General features: G+C 54.1%; 1 protein-coding gene across 1 annotated transcript in view; it reads right to left on the bottom strand.

Moving 5' to 3' along the window:
• The window catches only part of ITGA3 (integrin subunit alpha 3), a 33384-nt gene extending 11740 nt beyond the window's left edge, over nucleotides 1-21644 (bottom strand). Inside the window, exons 1-17 of the mRNA XM_023204434.1 lie at nucleotides 21353-21644; nucleotides 13939-14066; nucleotides 13535-13614; nucleotides 9508-9757; nucleotides 7142-7228; nucleotides 6543-6750; nucleotides 5880-6076; nucleotides 4120-4208; nucleotides 3844-3980; nucleotides 3590-3676; nucleotides 2599-2666; nucleotides 2390-2526; nucleotides 1653-1802; nucleotides 1452-1549; nucleotides 1011-1158; nucleotides 685-753; nucleotides 9-88 (exon numbers count right to left, since the gene is read on the bottom strand). Of these exons, the coding sequence (XP_023060202.1) occupies nucleotides 9-88; nucleotides 685-753; nucleotides 1011-1158; nucleotides 1452-1549; nucleotides 1653-1802; nucleotides 2390-2526; nucleotides 2599-2666; nucleotides 3590-3676; nucleotides 3844-3980; nucleotides 4120-4208; nucleotides 5880-6076; nucleotides 6543-6750; nucleotides 7142-7228; nucleotides 9508-9757; nucleotides 13535-13614; nucleotides 13939-14066; nucleotides 21353-21552 (2213 nt within the window). The 5' untranslated portion in view covers nucleotides 21553-21644. The remainder of the gene's footprint in view (nucleotides 1-8; nucleotides 89-684; nucleotides 754-1010; nucleotides 1159-1451; nucleotides 1550-1652; nucleotides 1803-2389; nucleotides 2527-2598; nucleotides 2667-3589; nucleotides 3677-3843; nucleotides 3981-4119; nucleotides 4209-5879; nucleotides 6077-6542; nucleotides 6751-7141; nucleotides 7229-9507; nucleotides 9758-13534; nucleotides 13615-13938; nucleotides 14067-21352) is intronic.
• Nucleotides 21645-21861: the final 217 nt, after the last annotated feature.

Consider the following 21861-nt stretch of genomic DNA (forward strand, 5'->3'; position numbering starts at 1 on the left):
TCACTCACGTGGAGAGCTGCAGCTGCACCTGAAGGTCTCTTGTGTGCAGGGTCACCCCGATGACCTCAAAGGCGATGAGCAGCTCCATCTACCACAAGAGTCAGAGAGGCAGAGAGTGGCATTTGAGGCCTAGCGGGGGTGATGTCATGGGGAAGGAGAGGCTGCACACTATTCTAGTCGGCTTTCTGGCCTTCTCCTCCTCCTCCTGTTCTGGGCGAGGGGTCTCCACCTCTCCACCTCGCCTCTGTCTCCTTTTCCCTTTTTGTCCGTCAGGTCACATCTCTGCTACTTTTGAGCTACACAACCTTGAGCAGGTAACTGAAACTTTCTAAGTGTGTGTTTCCTCTTCTGTAAAAGAGCATCTGCCTCCTCAGAAGGCTGTGAGAATTATATCCTATCAAAGAAGCACAGTGTCGGGCTCAGGGGCTGGCACACAGTTGGTGCTTGGTCAGACTGGTTTCCTCCCCTCCACCTCCTCTAGCTTTGTGCACAGCTCCCTAGCAGCCCTGTTTGTCTTAGTTTCTGGGCCTCTTCTCACCCTCTACTGGGTCTCCCCTCCTGCACTGTGGCTCTCCGCTTCCAGGGAGCCCAGAAAGTAGGCAGGCAGAGGCTAGAAGGACAAGGAGCTCATCAGAGGAGCAGCCTGGAACCCAGGAGAACTGGGAGGATGTGGCCAGTGCTCACCCTCTGGTTCCGTTTGAAGGGGTTCCCCAGCTCGCAAAAGATGGTCTCATTAGCTTGGCAGGCCCCAGGCTGAGGAAAGAAGGCGAATAAGGTCAGGATCCAGTCAAAGCAGGGCTTGTCCTCCCTCCTCCGTGGTGCAGGGTCAGAAGCCCTAGAGCTTGAGAGCCAGGTTCTCCAAGCAGCAGAGACGCTAAGTCCCCCCAGAAGGCCCAGACCAGAGGAGGGGGGCACGTGGCAGACGACAACACCTGCACAGGACACGCATATGGGAATGCAAAGACGCAGGGAGCCTTGCTTGGGCTCTGGGCCGGCCGGCGGGCACTCACGGGGCGCACTGAGGACAGCAGCAGGGCGGGAGGCACCACCAGGGTGAGCAGTGCCTCGTGGGCGTCCTCTCCGGTGTGCTCCGAGGTCCGGGTGTTCGTCACGTTGATGCTCAGGAGCAGTTTCCGGACGTCTCTGCTGTACTGGAGCCTAAGAGTAGGAGCCCAGGACTCAGCCAAGACCTCCGCCCCCAGGGCCCTCGTGGATCAACTAGGCCCTACTCCTGGGGTCTCCTAGGTGAGAAAAGCCCATCTTGGGATAGCCAGGCCCCGCCCTCTAGTCGCACCTAGAGGAGAAAGCCCCGTTTCTGACCATTCCACCTGTTCCCGCTAAAGCCCTGTCCCTCAGGCTTGTCGTGCCATGAGGCCCCGCCCCCACCCTGCCAGTCAATAAGGCCCCGCCCCACCCTTGGCTAATTAGCGCGGCCCGCGGCCCACAGCCACCTGCTCAGCTTCTGCTGCTGCTCAGACACAAAGGCTGCCCGCATCTGCAAGTTGCTCTCACACTTGTTGTCGGGCCCGCACTCCTTCTGGAACTGGACCTGGGGGTGGCCGGAGGTGTGAGGGTCGTACCACCCCAGTGCCCTCTCACCCCGCCGCCCTCCTAGCCCCTGGTCTTCCAGTCCAGGCCCCAGCCCCACCCACCTCAGTGTGGTTCTCCAGAGCCTGTGCCTGGTTGAGAATCGGGTAGGCGTCCAGGGACCTCAGCCCCAGCCGAGGGCGATCGGGCATCCGCAACGGTAAAGAGTAGTTCATGGAGATGATGATGGGCCGGAGTTTGTCACGGAGGTTGTCCTGGGGAGAGAGGGTGAGCTGAACCCGGCCCTGCACTGCTCCCTGCCCCAGCTGAATCCTCACACCACCCTGAACCCCAGAGAAGAGCTGGACCCCCCTCCACCCTGAAAACCTGACAGTTAGGCTGAACTCCCTCCAGTCCGGTCGCCAAATTGCGACTTCCTACCATCCTGACCCCCCAAGAGGAGACAGGGCTTCTCCTCCTCAAAGGTCCCTTCACCTCCCCATCCACAGGGTCCCCAGGTTGAGCTGTCCCCTTCCACCCTGATGTCCCAGAGACGGACTGAGCTTGCTCCCTACTCAGGGACCCCTTTTCCCAGAGGTGGGTTGAGCCAAGAGCTCCCACACCCCTCACTTTTCTTGGAGGTAATAAGCCCTTTGGCCCCATCCCCACCCCAAGGGTCTCCATCTCTCCTCATGTGTGGGTGCTGTACACTGTACTCCTACAGACGGATAGCCTTCCAAACCGACATCCCCAATCTCTGTCTCTGGGGAGACCCCCGTCCCTCACCCTTGATCTAGGGGGACACTGGCCATCTCCTCCAGGGACCTGGGAGCCCTCATCCTGCCCCTTGCTCCTCCCTCACCATCAGGAGCAGCTCCAGCTTCTGGCAGCGCATCTCGGGCATGGAGAAGAAGCCGTGGAAGACAGCAGACTCACTGCCAGCAAAGCGGAGCCGGGGCGGGCGGCGGTCCCTGTCGGCCTCCAGAGTGTAGGCCAGGGCTACAGGTAGACAGGGTGGTCAGCAAGGGGCCAGGGGAGTGTACCCCTTTTACGCTGCACCCCAGCACTCACTGATGTTTCGCCTGTAGTTGGGGTTCCCGGCACTCTGGTTGTAAGCAAAGCACAGCTCCACTTGCACACTGTTGGAGGGATGTACAGGAGGGCGGGTCACAGTGGGACACACGTCCAGGCCCTAGCTCTCGCCTCTGTACTGGGCAAAAGGAAACCGAGGCCCTTCTGGAGAGAGGCAGGGACAAAACTGGGGAGTCCACAAAGCAGGTCTGTGGTATCCCTGGCCCCTTCCCTTCCACTCCCCTTAGAGCCAAAGAAAACAGGGTTAGAGGTCACTAATGGGGAAACTGAGGCCCAGGGCCCAGAAGGACTTGTCGAAAGTCCTCAGTCAGCAGGTGGCCCATCCCAGTCTTGAACCCAGGTCTACCAATCCCCAGTCCAGGTCTCCTTGTACCACCCACCCCATTTCCGTGCTCTGTCTGCCTTTGCCTTCTGATCCAAAATCCTCATTCACATAAAGACCTTGGGGTCATTGCCATCATGACTGTCACTTTCTTAGCAACTAATGTGTTTTTCAGCACTTAGGGTATACACAGTGCTGTGCTAAGGACTTTTTGTATATTATCTCATTTAATTATCACAACAACCCTGTGAATCAGTTATTATCAATTCTGTTCTACAAGCAAGAAATCGGAGCCTAAGAGGGATTAATAATTCGCCTGAGGAGACTCTCCTCCATATCCATGCACTTAAATGCATCCCCCTTCCCAGAGCCTATCCCCACCCCTGCACTGGCATAGCTGGCATTTGAACCAGGCCATCCAGAGCTCCCACCTTGAACCACTATACTATACTGCCCCCTAATTCATTCGTTACCTCTTGCAAGGAATTTTGCTTTTTAATGAGGTTGGGTAGAGAGGGCAAATGCTGGCCCCAAGAATCAAATTTCTAAAGGTGGGATGTCAGGAGGCCAGGGGAGGGGTTTGGGAGCTGGGGCCCCTCCTGGCCTGCCTATAAATAAATGACAAATGGGTGGGCAGAGCAATCTCACCAGGAGGTGGCCGTGCAAAGTGCAGGGTCCAGCACAGCGGGCCTGGCCACCAAGGTCTTGTGGACGATGTTGATGACGGGCCGGGCCCTGCAGTGACAACAGAGCCAGACAGATATCAGTGCCTCCTGCCTGCCCCAGGCCAGAGTTGGGGCCCAGGCTTCCAAGGAGCTGGCACAAACATGGACAGAGATGGGAATCCGTGCAGACAAAGATGAGGAAGAGAAAGACCCTTATTCACTGGCCTCCTGGCTCACCGCAGCAGCACAATGTGGTCTGACAGGCTTCCCACTAGAAGGTCTGGGTAGAAGTTCTCATCCACATCCATCTGCCCACTGAGGGAATAGCCGAAGGTGGCCAAGCCAGGCAGTCCCAGCTTCTCTCCGTGGATTACCTGGGGGCAGGGGAAAGTGGTGGGGGCAGGCTCTGGGAAGCAGGGCCTAGGGGGCTACAGGGAAGGGGTCGGTGAAGGAAAGCAAGGAAGACCCATCTCAGCTGGTGGGGGCAGCAGACCCATCCCCGTCTCTCTGTACCTGCTGGGGCTGTCTGGGGAGCCCCTTAGAGCTACTGTGATAGATGTACACTTTGCCCAAGCCTTCAAATGGAGCTCCCACAGCAATATCTGCAGAAGAAAAGGCAAGACAGGGTCACCCAGGTACTCTGGGCCCCATGTCTCCCTAACTCTGTGCTCCAGGCCATGGAGCCCAGCACAGAATTGATTTTGGCCTGATTGATGGATGGGCAATGCTCAGAGCATCAGGGACAGAGCAGAGCTCTGCAGCTCAGGATGAACACTGGGACCATCTGAAGCCCAGCTTCTTCCTATCATGGGTGGGAAAGTAGGTTCAGGAGATGGGAGGTGACTCTACCAGATAGTTGTCAAGCATTCAGTGTGTGTGTGTGTGTGTGTGTTAAAGACAGTGTCTCTCTCTGTAACCCAGGTTGGAGTGCAGTGGCACAGTCATAGCTCACTGCAGCCTCAACCTCCTGGACTTAAGTGATCCTCCCACCTCAGCCTCCTGAGTAGCTGGGACAGGCACACACCACCATACCCAGCTATTCATTTAATTTCATGAGAGTGCTGTGGGGTGGATACTATTGTCCCCCTACTTTATAGATGAGGAGACACTCCAAAAACCCAGAGTTGCACAACCAATAAGTTTAGAGAAGAGGAAATTTGAGCCCAGGCCTGTCTCACAGCAGGGGCTGGGATTTTAACCATAACACTACAGCGAACATCACTGAAAAGTGTCAAGGCTTTTAACATTCTAATCATTATCTCCACAAGTAAATCCCAAGTGTTGGGTTATCTTCTTAAACTGAACTCTTCCCAGTTTGCAGCTTTGGATCGGATAAGGCCTAGGGAATCAGCAAGCCACGCTTGTTAGTAAGCCCTGTAAAGGGAACGGAAGCAGGTCCCAGGCAGAAACCAAATGACTTCCACAGTGCATGCTTGGCCTCTGTTGACTGAACTTTCTGGCACCTACTTTGGGTCTTCAGAGGCTCCTTTGCCTTCCTCTTCATTCTCAGCTATGTCCTGGGAAACTGAGGTTATCAGCGAAGTGACTTTCAGATAAGTCAGGTGCCCCTATGGCACTGACTCCAGCCCTGGGTCTGCCCCTGTCCCTGATACCCCAGGTCCGATGGGTTCCCAAGTCCTGCAGAACGCTTATGAGGACCCCTATATCCAAGGCTCCCACCTTGTCCCATTCCTTATCATCCTCCACCTGAGATATTACATTCTTGATCTTCACTCCCCTAGCCTTGCTCCACCCCTGCACACACTCATCCCATACCCCTTCCAGAATCATCCTTCAGGGTACAAAGTTACTATATCACATCCCTGCCCTAAAACTTTCTCTGGATGCCCCACCACCCCACCGTCACCATTACCCAAATATAAATCCCTAAGATACTCTGCCTGGCTTTCAAAGCATCCACTCTCACCCCACCCCACTCCACTCCCTCTTCAGCCTCCTCTCTGATGTGAACACTCCACACTCACAGATTTGGGCACACCAGGCCAGTTTTCATGCCCGTGTTGTATCCCATCAGTTCTCTACTGTGCACTCTCAGCCCAGCCTTGGCTGCACAGCAGCATGCAAGCTCCTCCAGGAGGCCCACTGAGCTTGCCTCTGTTGCTCCCTCTGCACACCTGCACATTCTGTCTCTAGTACTGCTGCGAGCTCCCCAGGTCCGGCCCCATCCTGTCTCATCTGTGGGCCCTGTCAAGCCTGGTGTGCAGCTGGCACTCAGTCAGCAGGGGTGCTGGGTGAGGGGTGCTGGCTTATACCCTGAAATCCATCCTGGTTGATGTCACCAATGCTGGCCACGGATAAGCCGAAGGCGGAGCCACTGGGGCCATGAAGAAGGAGCGAGGGGTGAGCAGGGAAGGAGGTTCCCGCCTGGTTCATGAAGACATAGACGGCACCCCCTACCTCCTCTTTCCTCTCAAAGTAGTAGGGGGCACCCACCAGGAGGTCCTGCCACCTGCACAGGAGAGAAGGAGAGGGAAATGGGAGTGTGAGGTCAGCCTCCAATATGCAGCATAGCTCTTGTTTGATAGGCGTGACTGTGCCTGGGCACAGGGCTCTGCAAATGGCTCTTCTGGCCACAGGTCATGGGTGGGAAGGACATGTGCATGGGAAGGACATGGAGATGCCAATATGACTCCCCAAATAGAAGACATATGTCATGGAGATGCCATGCAGGCACAGATCAAACCCAAACAACCCACATCCACTGAAGCATACAAATCCCAAGCAGAAACAAGCAAATGCAGGGGTCCCACAAATGCCATGTGCAAATGCCCAGACTCCCATAAAGCCTGATTGCAAACCCCTGCAAACAACATGCAGCTGCACAACTGCAAATCCTCCACTCCCGACCTTGCTTAGGTAAGCCTTCCCCCACCCATCATTCTCCCTGGCCCCAGAGGATGTCCCTAGATTCTCACCCATCGTTGTTCAGGTCTGCCAGGGCAATGGCGCTGCCAAAATAGGCGCCCACCTGCGAGCCCTCCAGCACCTGCCTCCTCCGCAGGTCTCCGCCTGCCTCCTGGCTCAGCAAGAAGACCGCGCCCATATGTCGGTGCCGTGGGGCACCTGTCACAATGGTGATGTTTTTGGGGTGCAGGATGGCGCTGCCTACCTGCACCGTGTACCCTGGGATAGAGGGAAGATGTTCAACCAAGGTCCCAGTCAACTTTGTCTCTTTCTACTCTGGACCCATCTCCCTATCCCCTCCTTTGCCCCCCACCATGATGTTCTACCCCACTATTCCAAGTAGGGCAAGTAAGTAGACTCCAGATGGCCAGCAGCCATGCCCCATCCCAGCCCTGGTTCTGCCTGGACACTGGACTGTGAGTATCCTAAAGGTAAGAACTTTGCATCTTGAGAGCTTGGAACAGGGCCTGGCATACAGGTGCTGGTCAATCTGCATGTGATAGTTTAACTAAATGCCATTAGTCACAACTGCACTCTGGCCTCACCTTTCCACCACGGACTAAGCCCCCTTCCCCTCTATCACTCGATGGGCTACCACTACTGTACTCACCAATATAGAGGTTTCCTTGGTCCTCTGGGTCCTTGTAACTATACTCAGATAAGTCCCACTCCTTACGCTGAATCATGTAGCTGTTTCCTTCACAGGGATTGAGGGAGGGAGAGTAGGGAGTATAAGTCACCACTGGTTTCCTCTACCATGTCCAGCCCACCCCCACCCCCACCCAACAAGGATAATAATAACCCCTTTTATTGGTGAGCACTTTGCCATTTATAAATCACATCCTCTTTAACAATTATTTTTTCCTCTTTTTTTTTTTTTTTTTTTTGAGACAGAGTCTCGCTCTTGTTGCCCAGGCTGGAGTGCAGTGGCGTGATCTTGGCTCACTGCAACCTCAGCTTCCCAGATTCAAGTGACTCTCCTACCTCAGCCTTCTGAGTAGCTGGGATTACAGGCATGTGCCACCATGCCTGGCTAATTTTTGTATTTTTAGTAGAGACAGTGCTTCACCATGTTGGTCAGGCTGGTCTCGAACTCTTGGCCTCAAGTAATCTGTCTGCCTCAGCCTCCCAAAGTGCTGGGATTACAGGTGTGAGCCACTGCACCTGGCCTATTTTAACAATTCTTTGAGGTGAAATTATGACCCCCGTTTTGCAGATGAGAAAAGTGAGACTCGGGAAGGAAGTTGACCTGCTCATAATCCCATGGGGAGCTGGTTGTTACAGCCATGGCTAGAACTTAATCATTCAGGCGCCTGGATATTAGAAGCTAGATGGCTTTCCCCACTCTCTAGACACTGAGGTCAGACTCCACACCATTATCTCTTTCTGGTCCTGGTCCCAAACTCGGGCTGCCTAGATAGACCCGGCATCCAGGGCTGCTGCTGGAGAGTATCTGAGATCCTGCCAAGGTGTGACATGACCAGGGGGTGGGAGGCAGGAGCAGAAGAGGGGGCAGAGGCCTCAGCCTTCGGTGTGCCCAGAGCTGTGACTATGCCTGGGGCTACCTGTTGGTCAAGAGGAGATTCAAGGCTCCTCTGCCTGCTGATTCTGCAACAACAAAGGTTCAGTAGGGAAAAGGGGTCACTATTGCTACAACCTGTGTGATGGAGGGAGGCAAAGAGATGGAGGGAGTGTAAGCAGTCAGACACCCCCTGTGAGACCATGTGTAGTATCTTTTACAAGCATCGTCTTTTACAAGAAAATACTCTGCCCCCTCTGAAATGATGGTCCTACATATATCAACATGAAAAAGTGCCCATGACTTTTGATAAGTTAAAGAGAGAAAGTAGTGATATTTATTTATTTAGTTTTTTGAGATAAAGTCTTGCTCTGCTGCTCAGGCTGGAGGAGAGTGGCACAATCGCAGCTCACTGCAGCCTCAACCTCCTGGGCCCAAGCAATCCTCCCACCTCAGCCTCCTGAGTAGCTGGGACCATAGGCATGTGCCACCACGCCTGGCTAATTCTTTAATTTTTTGTAGAGACGGGGTCTCCCTCTGTTGCCCAGGTTAGTCTTGAAATCCTGGGCTCAAGTGATCCCCACCTCAGTTTTCCAAAGTGTTGAGATTTCAGGTGTGAGCCACTGCACCTGGCAATACCTATTATTCTAAAATAAATCTAGAAGGACCCGCAATATACCATTAACATTAGGGACAGAAAGAAGGGTGGGGGAAGAAGAACACTTTTACACTTTATTTTTACCAAATCCTACTGTACTATGTAGTGGTTCTACCAGGAGCATGTTTTATTTTTAGAATTAGTTTGTAAATGGTTAAACTGAAATCAGGCGGACCTGTATTCCAATCCAGGTTTCATAACTTTGTTGGCCTTGGGCAATTTACTTCTCTAAGTCTTAGTTTTTGTTTTTGTAAAATGGATATAATAATATTTGCCTCATAAGAGTATTTTTAAAATGATTGAGGCTGGGCATGGTGGCTCATGCCCATAACCCCAGCACTTTGGGAGGCCGAGGAAGGTGGATTGCTTAAGCCCAGGAGTTCGAGACTAGCCTGAGCAACATGGTGAAATCCCATCTCTACAAAAAATACAGAAATTAGCCAGACATAGTGGCACATGCCTGTGGTCATAACTACTCAAGAAGCTGAGGTGGGAGGATCACCTGAGCCTGGGGAGGTCGAGGCTGCAGTGAGCTATGAGTGTGCCACTGCATTCCAGCCTAGGTGACATAGTGAGACCCTATGTCAAAAAAGAAAAGAAAAAGACTGATTGACATAATATGTATAAGGCCCCTGGCACATAGTAAGTGCTTTAAAACAGTAGAAGTCATGGTAGTGGCTGATATTGGCATGAGGTCATGTTTCTAGTGTGGATGGTCTAGGCCAGCTGTCCCAGTGGCTAACTGGGGGTGGGTGGTCTCTGCTCTTCCTCTCTTCCCCCATGGCCCCATGGTCCCCACCTTTCCAGTTGTAGGCACCGGGGGCGCCGAAGTACACAGTGTTCTGGGTGAAGCCACCGCTGGTGCCCAGCTGGCACATGCCCGTCTCCAGGTAGTCAGTGTTGCTGTTGCACATCTCGTTGTGGTAGGTCTGCCAGTCATCACTGGGGTCCAGCTCTAGGTCATTGCCTCGCACGTAGCACTTGCCCACCATGCGCCGCTGGTCTTCTGACCCCGACCACAGCACCTGGGTGTAGCGGTGGGCACAGACCTGGGGACCCCCCAAACACAGGCAGCCTCAGTCAGGCACAGGGACCCGGGTCAGCTGTCTCTTTTACCCTGTAAGCCTCTGGCTTTGCTGAACAGGAGTCAAAGGAGATCTCCTGGCTTCTCCTTCTTCTCCCAGTGATACTTAAACCTGCATCTCCTTTCCAGAATTTAGAAATCTGCTCTGAGGGTCAAGAACACTTTTTGGAAAGCTGTTAAGTGTGCATTTGAGAGTGGCTTACAGATCTCAGCAAAGGGAAAGCAGGGAAGGATGAGAGACTGTGGGGTTCAGGCTCTTGGTCTAGAAGGGGTTAGTAACAGAGAGATTAAGGAACTTACTGCTCTGCCATCTCCAGATGACCCCTGTCCTCTTAATGAAAGGACCATTATTAAAATGATAATTACAATGACAGTAATAATAATAGCAGCAGCTAACAATTCCTGAGTGCTTCCTATATGCCAGGCACAATTCTAAGCTCCTCACATATTAAGTGTTAAGCCTGCTAGTGACCCTATGGTTTAGGAATGATTATTTTCCCCATTTTAGATAAACTGAGGCACAGAGAGCTCAGTTAACCTGCCTAAGATCTCATACCTAGAGAGAAGCAGAGAATATTCAAACCAAGCCTGTCTGCTTCCAAAATCTGAGCTTTTTTTTTTTTTTTTTTTTTTGAGACGGAGTCTCGCTCTGTCACCCAGGCTGGAGTGCAGTGGCGCGATCTCAGCTCACTGCAAGCTCAGCCTCCCGGGTTTACACCATTCTCCTGCCTCAGCCTCCCGAGTAGCTGGGACTACAGGCGCCCACCACCTCGCCCGGCTAGTTTTTTGTATTTTTTAGTAGAGACGGGGTTTCACTGTGTTAGCCAGGATGGTCTCGATCTTCTGACCTCGTGATCCGCCCATCTCGGCCTCCCAAAGTGCTGGGATTACAGGCTTGAGCCACCGCGCCCGGCCAAAATCTGAGCTCTTAAGCACATGCTGTGCTGCTTCACAGAGGGGAGAATCTATGCACAGCTTCTGAGTGCACTTTAGCTGCTCAGTATATATTTATTGGGCAAACTGATGGGCCAGAATAGGGTCACTTAAAACAGCCTGGAGTCAGGCAAAGTCCAAAAGTAGGCCCTGGTTCTTCTTTACTTGCTTTCTGTGGTCCCTTCTAGCTGTGAGCTCCACCAGCACGATGCCTGAGCCTGTCTTAGTCACTGCTAAGCTTCTAGGAATAGCACAGTGTTTGGTACACAGTAGGGGCTCACCAAATATTTGTTGAATGAACGGTGTAATTAACTGCTAAAGGATCCAGGGTGCAGAATCACTTTAAATGGGCTCATAGACCACAGCCATCCATAACAGGGGTCTCAAAAAAGCATTTCAGTGAACTGATGCCAACCTGGAGCTTTAACAGTGTTCAAAGGTGACAGAAATCACACCAGCGATGGCTTATGGGGTGGCAAATGATTAGAAGGGGTTACAAGGGCACCTTCTGGAGTGATTTTAAGATATATTTTTAGTTATACAGGTATATACATTTGTAAAAATTCATTGAAGTTTAAAATCTGTACATTTCACTGTATGTAAACATTACATCAATTTTTTTCCATTTTTTGTTTGTTTGTTTGTTTTGTTTTTTTTAGACAGGGTCCAACTTTGTCACCCAGGCTGGAGTGCAGTGGCATGGTCTCAGCTCACTCCAACCTCTCTCTCCGGGGTTCAAGTGATCCTCCCACCTCAGCCTCTCAGCTAGCTGGGACTACAGACGCACACCACCATGCCGGGCTAATTTATATATATTTTTGTAGAGACGGAATTTTGCCATGTTGCCCAGGTTGGTCTGAAACTCCTAGGCTCAAATGATCCTCCTGCCTCATTCCAAAGGAATGAGCCACCTAGCCTGGCCACATCAATTTTTAAAATGAGAAAAAAGCCAGGCATTGTTGCTCTTGCCTATAATCCCAGCTACTTGGGAGGCCGAGGCAGGAGGATCACTTGAGCTCAGGAGTTCAAGGCTACAGTGAGCTATGATCGTGCCACTGCACTCCAGCCTGGGTGACAGAGCCAGACCTCATCTATAAAAGAACAAAAAAGAAAGAAAGATAGATAGAAAAAGAAAAAATAGGGCCAGGTATGGTAGCTCATGCCTGAAATCCTAGCACTAGCACTTTGGGAGGCCAAGGCGGGAGGATCACTTGAGCCCAGGAGTTTGAGACCAGCCTGGGCAACACAGTCAGACCCTGTCCCTATAAAAACTTAAAAAATTAGCCTGGGAGGCTAAGGCTGGAGGGTCATTTGAGTCTGGGAAGTCAAGGCTGCCGTGAGCTGAGCTGGCACCACTACACTCCAGCCTGGTTGAGAGATGAAGTCTTCTTCTTCTTTTTTTTTTTTTTAGATGGAGTCTTGCTCTGTCATCCAGGTTGGAGTGCAGTGGTGTGATCTTGGCTCACTGCAACCTCCACCTCCCAGGTTCAAGCAATTCTCCTGCCTCAGCCTCCTGAGTAACTGGGACAACAGGTGGGTACCACCACACCCAGTTTATTTTTTATATTTTTAGTAGAGACAGGGTTTTGCCATATTGGCCAGGCTGGTCTCGAACTCCTGACCTCGTGATCCACCAGCCTCAGCCTCCCAAAGTGCTGGGATTACAGGCGTGAACCACCGCACCCAGCTGGGAGTCTTCTATCTTGAAAGAAAGAAGAAAGAAAAGAAAAGAGAGAGAAAGAGAGAGAGAGCCTCATTCTCTTTGCCTGCTGCCATCAGCATAAGATGGGACTTGCTCCTCCTTGCCTTCCACCATGATAGGCTTCCCCAGCCATGTGAAACTATCTAGGCAAGAGAAAAACCTGACATCAAAGAAGCACATTCTAAGACTGAGTTTATGTGCCTATCTGGATACTGATAATTCATGTCTGAAGAAAGCATACGTATTGCATTCTCTTGGCCACAGTAATTGTTTCAGAGAAGAGCACCTGAAATAGTCAGAGCTAATGAGTTGTAATCAGATATCTACCAGGACTATAGAACTGGAAGGTCAAAGAAGATAAAGCTGAAGCTGTTGCATTCATGCACCACGAAAAGACTGCCTATCAAAGAATGGAGGCAACACGAAGAACACAGAGTTAAGTGCCTGAGATACATCACATCCTGGTGGCATCATATTAGCACTAGGAGCAAGGCAAGCCTTAACCAGAACTCTTCTGTGTGTGAACTAATAAAATCCTTTCTGAATATAACAACAACATAAAGAGACAGAGAGAGAAAAAAACGGGGTGGTGGGGGGAATATTCTCTCTGGGACTCAGAAATGGAGAACTCAGGGGCTGGCACTGTAGAATGTGGGCAGGAGGTGAACATTTGATTAGCCCCCAGACCAGAGCTGGGTGAGCCAGGGTCAGCAGGGCTGCGCCTCTTCCGGCAGTCAGCCTCCGAGGAAGGAGCGCCAGCCAGTGCTGAGCCGCCTGGGGCCCTCTCTGCCCTTTCTCCTCCTCTCAGTTCCCTCAGCTCCCTCGGCTTGTTCCCACGAAGGCTGAGCACCCAGTGTGGGCATCGGGAGGAAGTGGATGAGTCAGAGAACTCAGGCCGTGCCTGGCTCTGGGAGAGCACAGGATACTCACTCCCTCCCCAGGAGTGCAGGGAGCGAGGGATGCACAGCCACAGGAAGGGACATGTGTGCAGGCCCCAGCACACACACGCCGTGGACGCCCCTGCTGCCCTCTTCTTTCCTCCCAGCTCTGGGAGATGAGGAGAGAGCCAGGAAGAGGTGGAGGAGCCGACACTGAGCACTCACTTACCAGGACTCTGCCTGCGGGGCCCTGGCTGGCCACAGTCACTCCAAGCCACATGTCCTCAATAATGTGATGGCCAGGGTCACCTGTGGGCACCAGAGGGATCATGAACCAGAGCACCTCACCCATACTTCAGTGCCCAAAGCCTCCAGAGGGCAGGGGTGGGTCCTGCTTGGGCCCTCCACCCACAGGACAGCCCTCCCAATTCCCCTTCTCCAGCTCGTCATTATTCTAAGCTCCACCAATCCCATCCAGCCCCACTCTCCTCTAGGGGCACCCTCTTCCCAGCTGGACAAGAAGCGACTAGAAGCTGTGTGAGCAAGCCTTCTGTCTCCTCCAGGCCATTCTCTCTGTGGTACCCCTCTGCCAGACCTCTGACCCGGCACCCCTCCCCAGCCTCTTCCCCTCACTTTTCACTGTGATGTTCATCCGCTCACAGTCGTCCTTGTGGGCAGTGAGAGGGCACAGGTACACAGCACCAGTCCGGTTGGTGTAGCCATCGGGCACAGCGAGCTCCCGGGGGGCACCAGCCAGGAGCCTGGGGATAGGGAGGGAGGCGGGTCCCGGTTCAGACTCCCCAAGCCCCACTTCAAACAACTTGCTATTTATTCAACATACATTTACAGATTGTTGGTGCCGGGAGACCCCCAGCTCCTGCCCTCCAGAAGTGCCCAGCATAAGGGAAGGCAGGCAAGGAAAAAAGACACTGGAAGGAAGTGCCCGGGAGGGGGAAGCAGGGAGCACAGCAGCTCAGGCTCAGGGCTGAGGGCGCAGTCACGGAGGCCAGCAGAAGAGGTGACCTAATCTGAGTCTGGGAACGATGACCAGGGTTCTCCAGGTGAAGAAGGGGAGAAGGCCACGTGGGCAAAGGCACACATGTGCAGGGGCCAGGAAGCAAGAGCCAGCAGGGTGATTCAGAGACCTGCAAGGCCCTCAGCATAGCTGGAGTCCAGAAGCCTCTGGGGAGGCACACAAAGGCAGGCTGGGAACAGCCTTAGGGGAAACCGCAGAGGGATTTTAGGCAGGGGCGTGACATGGCCAGATCTCAGTTTTGGAAGCAACGCTTTGGCTTTTGAGATGAAGGTTGACCAGAAGACGGCAAGACGAGGAATCCTGGCAGAGAGTTCAAATTCTGCGAGGTCAGAGGGGAGAACTTAGAGGGCTGGGTTGTCAGAACCCTGGGTTTTTCCTCCTGAAAGCCATCTGGGGACTCAGATCTTGGACACCTGGGCCCCTAAGTGACCTGGGTGATGTCCAATATTCTTCTCCAGTGACCTTAAGACAGGCACACAGGTAGGGGTTGGCATGAGTACCTGACACTTTGGACATTGTGGCCCCAGAGCAGAGTTCCCAGTGGGCGGGCAGCAGGTGCGGTGGGCAAGGGCTCTTGCCTTGCCCCCAGCCTGCCCAGATTCCATCTTTGGGGATGCCGACAGCAAGTTCCTACAAGGATGCTTAGGACCCTGGCAACCTGTTCCATACCAGAGGGGTGGCTGGAGCAGAGAGAGGCAGGGGTTGGCCCTGAAATACCATCTTAGAGAACAAGCCTTGGGCCATCAGAAACCCCAGGGATCTTTGTTAAAAAGGTAGATTCCTCTGCCCACAACATACCATCTGGTGGAATCTAGTGCACCCCAGTTTGAGAACTCAGTTTTACCAGACTTTCTTCTCCCCACATCACCTCCCTGCAGCCTCTATATGTTCTGCCAGGAGCCCCTGCTCAATCCTGACGGCCCTGGCCTTCTCAGGTGGGAGACACCTCCCAGGTGCCCCACCATTTGGCCCCAGCAACTCTATCACTCTACAGCTCCCAGCTAAGAACTTGGGTTCTGGGCCTTCTGCCAGTCTGGAAGTGCCAAGCAACAGCCACGCCTGTAGCTCCTGCCTGGGACCTGTGAGTGTGGGCTGCAGGGAGTAGGCAGGGCAGGGCCTGGGCATGCTGGGGCCTGGGGTGTCTCCACCCACTGGGAGTTAGGAATGTACTGCCTGAGGGTGCTGGGAAGGGGGTGGGACCTTGCCTGTACTTTAAGACTACAGCTCAGACCTCACCCTGGGGAAGTGTTCCTGGGAGAAGGGGTGAAGCTTCCTGGCCAGGGAAGCTGGCAGGGGGCCAGGGTGGCAGCCAGGCCTGGAGAGTCACTTCTGTCTGGGCTGGGAAGGCCTCGATGAATCCTCTGCCTGACCACCCATGGACGTCCGCTCTCTGGCATGCCTGACAGATGAGAGAAGGGAGCCACAGCCTGCGGGAAAGGAGCATCTCAGCCTGAGAACCCACGGACCTGGGTCTAGGGTTTGTTCTGCCTGAAGGGGCAATTTCCTTTCCTTCTTTGAGCCCTGAGTGCCTCATCTGTAAAATGGGGGCAGCCCCTCTCCCGCTGACCTCCAGGGTTGCTGGAGGAACAAATAGGTCTATTCTGCAAAAGGGTGTTCTGATATGAAGCCATAGCTAGTATGAGCATTGTTGGTCTGATTTGTTGTGGCATCAGGACTGGCCCTAGCATGACCCCAGCCCTCCCTCCAGGAACCCAGGAATTTCTTTTTTTCTTTTCTTTTTTTGAGACAGGGTCTTGCTCCGTTACCCAGGCTGGAGTGCAGTGGCACAATCTCCGCTCACTGCAACCTCCGCCTCCCGGGTTCAAGTGATTCTCCTGACTCAGCCTCCCAAGGAGCTGGGATTACAGGCACGCGCCACCACGCCCAGCTAATTTTTGTATTTTTACTAGAGACGGGGTTTCACCATATTGGCCAAGCTGATGTCAAACTCCTGACCTCAGGTGATCCACCCGCCTCGGCCTCCCAAAGTACTGGGATTACAAGCATGAACCACCGTGCCTGGCTGGACCCAGGAATTTCTGCCCTGGCATGTTAGGGAACCTGGAGCAGAGGGAAAAGAAGAGACTCCTTTGGTGGTTTAGAGAGAGCAGGGGACAGACATAAGAAGACTTCCATGGCTTGAGAATACCAGGTGATCACCGGGGTGGGGGTAGGAGTGCTGGCAGCTAGAGTCACTCTACGACCCTGCACATGTTATCATACAGGAGGCAGCTGAGCAGAAGGGTCTCCATGCCCTCCCAGCCCCCTCAACTCAGCCAGTAAGGGGCTAAGGGACCCCCTCCTCTGAACTTACCGAGGTACTGAGCAGGCAGAGCTGGGCACGTATGTCAGTTAGATTGAAATACTTCCCCTTACCACCTATACCCTCTTGCCTGTTGCCTGGAACCAGTCTTATGCCTACTGATAGAGGGTGGGGCAGGGCTATTGCCCTAATCCCAGCCCCACATCCCAGGCCCCTCCCTCCTCAGAGATTCCAGAGGGAGTCCCCCTTCACCCCCCCAGAGTATTTTTAGCTTCCACTTGGCCCACTCAGAGGCCCTTTAAGGCCCTCTGGCTCCCAGCCCAGGATCCAATGGGTCTACAGCCAGAGGCCTGCACATGGATGGGGGAAGGTGGTGTGCAGAGGGTAGTTCCAGCTTCCTGCAGCCACATATACCCAGGTGTGTGTGGTGAGGGTTGGAGAATCCTGAAGGTGAGAGGGACCTTACTGACATGCAAATGAAATGCAAATCATTATGCAAATGAGCATTTCTGCTAGCCACCTGCTTTGGGGTCTGGTCCAGATCACAAAATCCAAAAGCTGACCCCTTCCAGAGCGGCACTGAGCCCATCCCCTCAGCTGCAGCCAGAAGGAGGGAGACTAGCTAGAGAGATGCCTAGATGGAGCTCTTAGAGCAAGGAAGATAGGAGATAGGACTGTCCCTCTCCTGGAGTCAGGCTGGACTCGGGGGAGCAGAGACCCCCAGCCCCCCAGATGCAGTGGGATGGGTGAAGTGACTACTCAAGGGCTTTCAACAGCTGCCTCCTCACCCTCCCGTTGGCTCCAGCCAAACAGCCCCTCTTGGCCTCCGTGGAGCCTTGAGCTCCAAGTTCCAAAAAAGCCCTTCTTCACCCCTGCCCTATCACTCCCCTTGGGGCAGTTCAAAGTTAATGGAACAGCCAAGGAGAAAGCAGAAGAATCAAAGAAGGGCGGGGCACAGTACCCAGGAGAATTCAAGGTACCAGGTTGGCTCACCCCAAAGAGGAGAAGGCCCCCGGGGGCACTGGGGTGGGGTAATGCTCAGAGAAGCAGCCTGTAAGATTCACCTTCCCAGATTCTGTCACCTCGGGGAGGCACTTGGTGGCTCCATGGGAGGATTCCAGAGGGGACCAAAGGATCTAGCACTCAGGCCAACACGGCAAGGCCTCACTCCTTGGGTACCTAGCCTCCTGTGTTCCCCTCCCACCCCAGGCCAGGAGGCAGGTGGGGAGGGTGCCTGCTCCACCTCTGAGCCCCAGAGAAGAGGCGGGCGCAGCTCTGGGATGCCTGGATCCCAGCTCTATGCCAACCTTGCTGCCCGAATTAGCCATCTCCCCAGAGGCCGCTCCGTGGTAGCTGAAACTGCAGCCCTCCCCATCCTTCCCTACTCTTCCTTTGCTGCCCACCCAGCCCCCTCTCCCCACTGGTGACTCAGCCCTAGAACCAGAGCAACAAGCTGGATGGAGAGAGAGAATGAGAAAGGGCAGGAAAAAGAGCCTTGGCTAAGCCTCAGATAAAAAAAGAACAAGGCCATTTTTCTCAGTTCTTCTCCCTTTCCTTAGCTCTTCAGTATTTTTCCTGTATTTGACTCCCAAGGGCATTCTAAGTGTCATCTAACCTCAATCCCTCTTACTGCAAAGGGGATCCTCTTCCTTCTTTGTTTAGTTCTGACTAAGCCCCCTTCGCTGCTTCTTTTTCGACAAGATCAGGCTTCTCCCACTCCTGCCCAGTTGAAAGCCTCTTGGCATAGACTGGTCACTGGGTAAAACCTACTACATGTGCAGGCCTTCTGCCTCCAGCCACAGCTGCTGTGCCCATTTCTGCTGGCACGAGCCTTGGAGGCTGCCAGGTACACACCCTGCCCAGGGAATCATGAGGTTAGGACAGCATGGCAGGTGAGCCTGGCTCCTGTGTACCTCAGGCATGACCTCATTTCTAGGAGCCACCCTGCCCTGGGCTTCCCAGATACCCTCATTTCCAAGCAAAAGTGAAAGAAAGAGAAGGACCGGCGGTATCCCCATAGGCCCACAGGGTCAGACCAGACCAGAATGCCTGGATTCCCAGGAAGGAATGTCAGTGCAGGTGCTGGAGAGGAGATGGTGTCAGTAACCACCTCCCAGAGAACAGTCCCTGTCCCTCCAAGGAACCCCTCATGCATTTTGCCAAGAAGCCCAGAGCACTTGGTCCTCTGCCTGCTCCTTACCCCTCATTTCCACAGAGTAGGAGATTGGGCCCTGGGTTAGGGCGAGCCCTCTATGTTGTGGGCCAGGAACCCCAGTCCAGAGATGAAGGTGATGGGGCAGCAAAGAAGGTCCCACCCTGGGTTTCTAACAATTTCTGAGGCCTTCTGAATGGAGAACAAGAAAGCTGTGCTCTCCCCTCCTCCCACCCACAGGGCAGTGGACAAATCCTATGATTTGGGGTATACTCTCAGGGAGTCCCTGCATCTCTTCAAAACCTTCTGTGAACCCCAGTTTAAGAGCCTATCCAAGACCATGAACGATCCCGCTTTTCCAAAGAGACTTTCAGGCTAACAGAATATGAGGCTGCAGCTCGTCTTACTAGTTAGTTCCTCTGAGTTGGGCACTCAGGCAGCTGTTTGCATCTGGCTACACAGCTGGCTGCAGCTAAGCCCAGCTGGCTCTCCCAAATGGCCGAGGGGTTGAATGGCCGACGGGTTGAATTCAGTGAGATGAAGGGCCAAGACACAGAACCACCCTTAGGAAAGACTGAGGATACTCAAGGGAGAGAACTCCTGCCCCTCAGAGGTTCATTAGCTTTAGACCCTTCTGGGCTCCTGGCAGGCTGAATGCCAGCCCGTTTCCCAGAGAGAAAAGTAGAACCCCTTTGCTCAGCCACCTTGGACGGGGCTCATGGGTAATGAGGATGCATCCAGGTTCTGGCCTCAGCGCAAGAGCCTTCAGGTGCTCCTTGGAGAAAGGCACATGTGCAGAGGATTTTAAGCACTTTATCTCGTTATAGCCCCACTAACATCCCAAAAGAAGGCATGCTGTTCCCCTCCCTCCAACACGTAAGGAAATTCAGGTTCAGGTATTGGTAACAGATCTGAGACAGGAACTGGCCATGGGACCTCCAAGCCTCTTCTCCCTCTACCATATCAAGTTGACTCTCACAGGCCAGCAGCAGTGGGAAAGAGCACTAGATCCAGGTCCAACCCCTTTTGGGGGAAACCTGGCCCAGGGAGGGGAACCTGGCCCAGGGAGGGGACCTTGCTCAAGGTTACCAGGCAAAAGGGAGAGGGGTTGAGGAATCATTATTGACTCTTTCTTTCCAGTCTGATCTCTTTACCTATGTTATCTTATATCATGCAGATTTGGCATTGAAAGTCTGAAAATCTTTTTTCTTGGTTAGGACAGAAAGAGTGCTGATGTAGAAACGTGTGCTCCTGGTGGCTCAGGATTTCCAAGATAGAGGGTTGACTAAGGCCAGGTGGCAGCTGCTGGGGCCAGGCTGGGAAGGGTGTGGTAGCCCTAGCCTCTGCAAGAGCAAGATGGAGTTGAGGTTAAGTCCAGGTAGGCAGGCTAGGTCAGGAGGGCAGAACCAAGGCATGGGCAGAGTTTGGACTTTGGACATTCTAAACTTCCTCAATCTCTGCAGGCCCCAACCAGAGCAGGGAGATATTTCAGTGTATCCTGAATGTGACTACATCTTCTTGTTCAGTGGGGTCAGAGGCAAGGTGGGGGCAGAGGCTAGGAGGGGGCAGATCACCCAGCCCAAAGAGGTGGATGGTACCTGCTTAACCTGTCCTAACCACCATCCCTCTTTGGACAGCTTCACCTCCCCAGCCGCCAACCTCAGCATGCTCTGAGGCCAGAGCAGAGAGACCTCTGAATCCTGGACATGCTACTGGGCATGAGTGTGTCTGGTGCAGTGAGGGGGACCCAGGCGGCTGGGTGCCACCTCCTCCTCCTTCCTCCCCTATGCATAGCTCTTCCCCTCCTCCTTGCAGCTGTTGGGGAAGGAGAACAGAAGAAAGAGAAAAACACTGTTTCCCTCTTCAAACCCAAACAAACACACTCAGGGTTGAAGATCCAACACGAATCCGTGGAATGCAGGGAGGATATCTGCGGGGAGAGTGCCACTGCTTGGGGGTGGGCAGGAGGAGACGCAGCCAGAGCTGGGACAAGTCCTCCTCTCTCTTCCAACTGCCGCTATCCTCAAGGCGTCAGAGGGAGCGTATGGACAGCTCCAAACGCCCAGACTCACCCATCACCTCACCCTCCATCCACCGAGCCAGCGGTTGAGAAGGCCATCCAGTCTGGCTCTGCAGAGGGTGTGGCTGGCGGGGCCGCAGACTACCAGCGAGGTGCTTAAATGCATATGCTCATTTTTTCCCCCAAGCGTAGGGGAAGGGGGGTCCGCTGGGTGTTTATCTTGCAGTTTACCCCAACTCCCAGCCCTGGAGAGAAGAGGCTAGTGCTGGGTACTTGGTTCACAGAATGGGAGAGGACTCAGTCACCGGGACCCCATTTCCGCTCTCTGGAGAGATCTAAAGGGCGGAGGGGTGGCGTCCAGACAGGTTCTGGCCCCGTCAGCACTTGCCAATGATTACTGCCCGACCTCACACCCAATCCTCCACTTCCCGCCAACCCCCAGCAGCCAGTGGGCCGCCTGGGTACCCGCCCCTTAATCCTGGCTCCCAAGGGCCAGCTGCCCCGGACTCCGCTCCGGACCCGCATCCCCCGCACGCACACTCTAGCTCCCACCCCACACCCTCCAGCTTCACTTACAGGTAGCGCTGCTGCCGCTCTGTCTGCCGATGGAGGGCGACCGAGTAGCCGAAGAGGCTGCCCGGGTTCCCGGCCTCCTTCACTACCAGGAATCGGGTATCCAGGTTGAAGGCGGAGACGACACAGCCGCCGGCCGCCACCATCAAGGCGCAAAGCATCAGGCGTGGGGCGCGGGGCGCGCGGCTGGGGCCGGGGCCCATGGCTGCGAGCAGGAGCGGGGTCCGGGCGAGAGCGCGTGAGGGCGCGGAGCTGGACGTGAGGACCTGTTCACCTGCTCCCCGCGCCCCCGGAGGACACTGGAACCCGCCGGCCGCTGCGCTCCGTAGTGCTGATCGGTTTCGTGCCCCCAGCCTCAGCCAGTTTCACAGCTGCGCTCTCGGATCCCCTCTTAAGATCCGTGGGTCTATCTTCCCGCCTCCCCAGCGGCCGGGTCGCCGCCGTCCCTGCCCCGGGCAACCGGCCCCCAGCTTGTCCCGGCCGCGCCCCCTTGGCCGCGCTGTCGCCTTCGA

This window comes from Piliocolobus tephrosceles, chromosome 16, assembly GCF_002776525.5.
Source record: "Piliocolobus tephrosceles isolate RC106 chromosome 16, ASM277652v3, whole genome shotgun sequence".
Taxonomy (NCBI): domain Eukaryota; kingdom Metazoa; phylum Chordata; class Mammalia; order Primates; family Cercopithecidae; genus Piliocolobus; species Piliocolobus tephrosceles.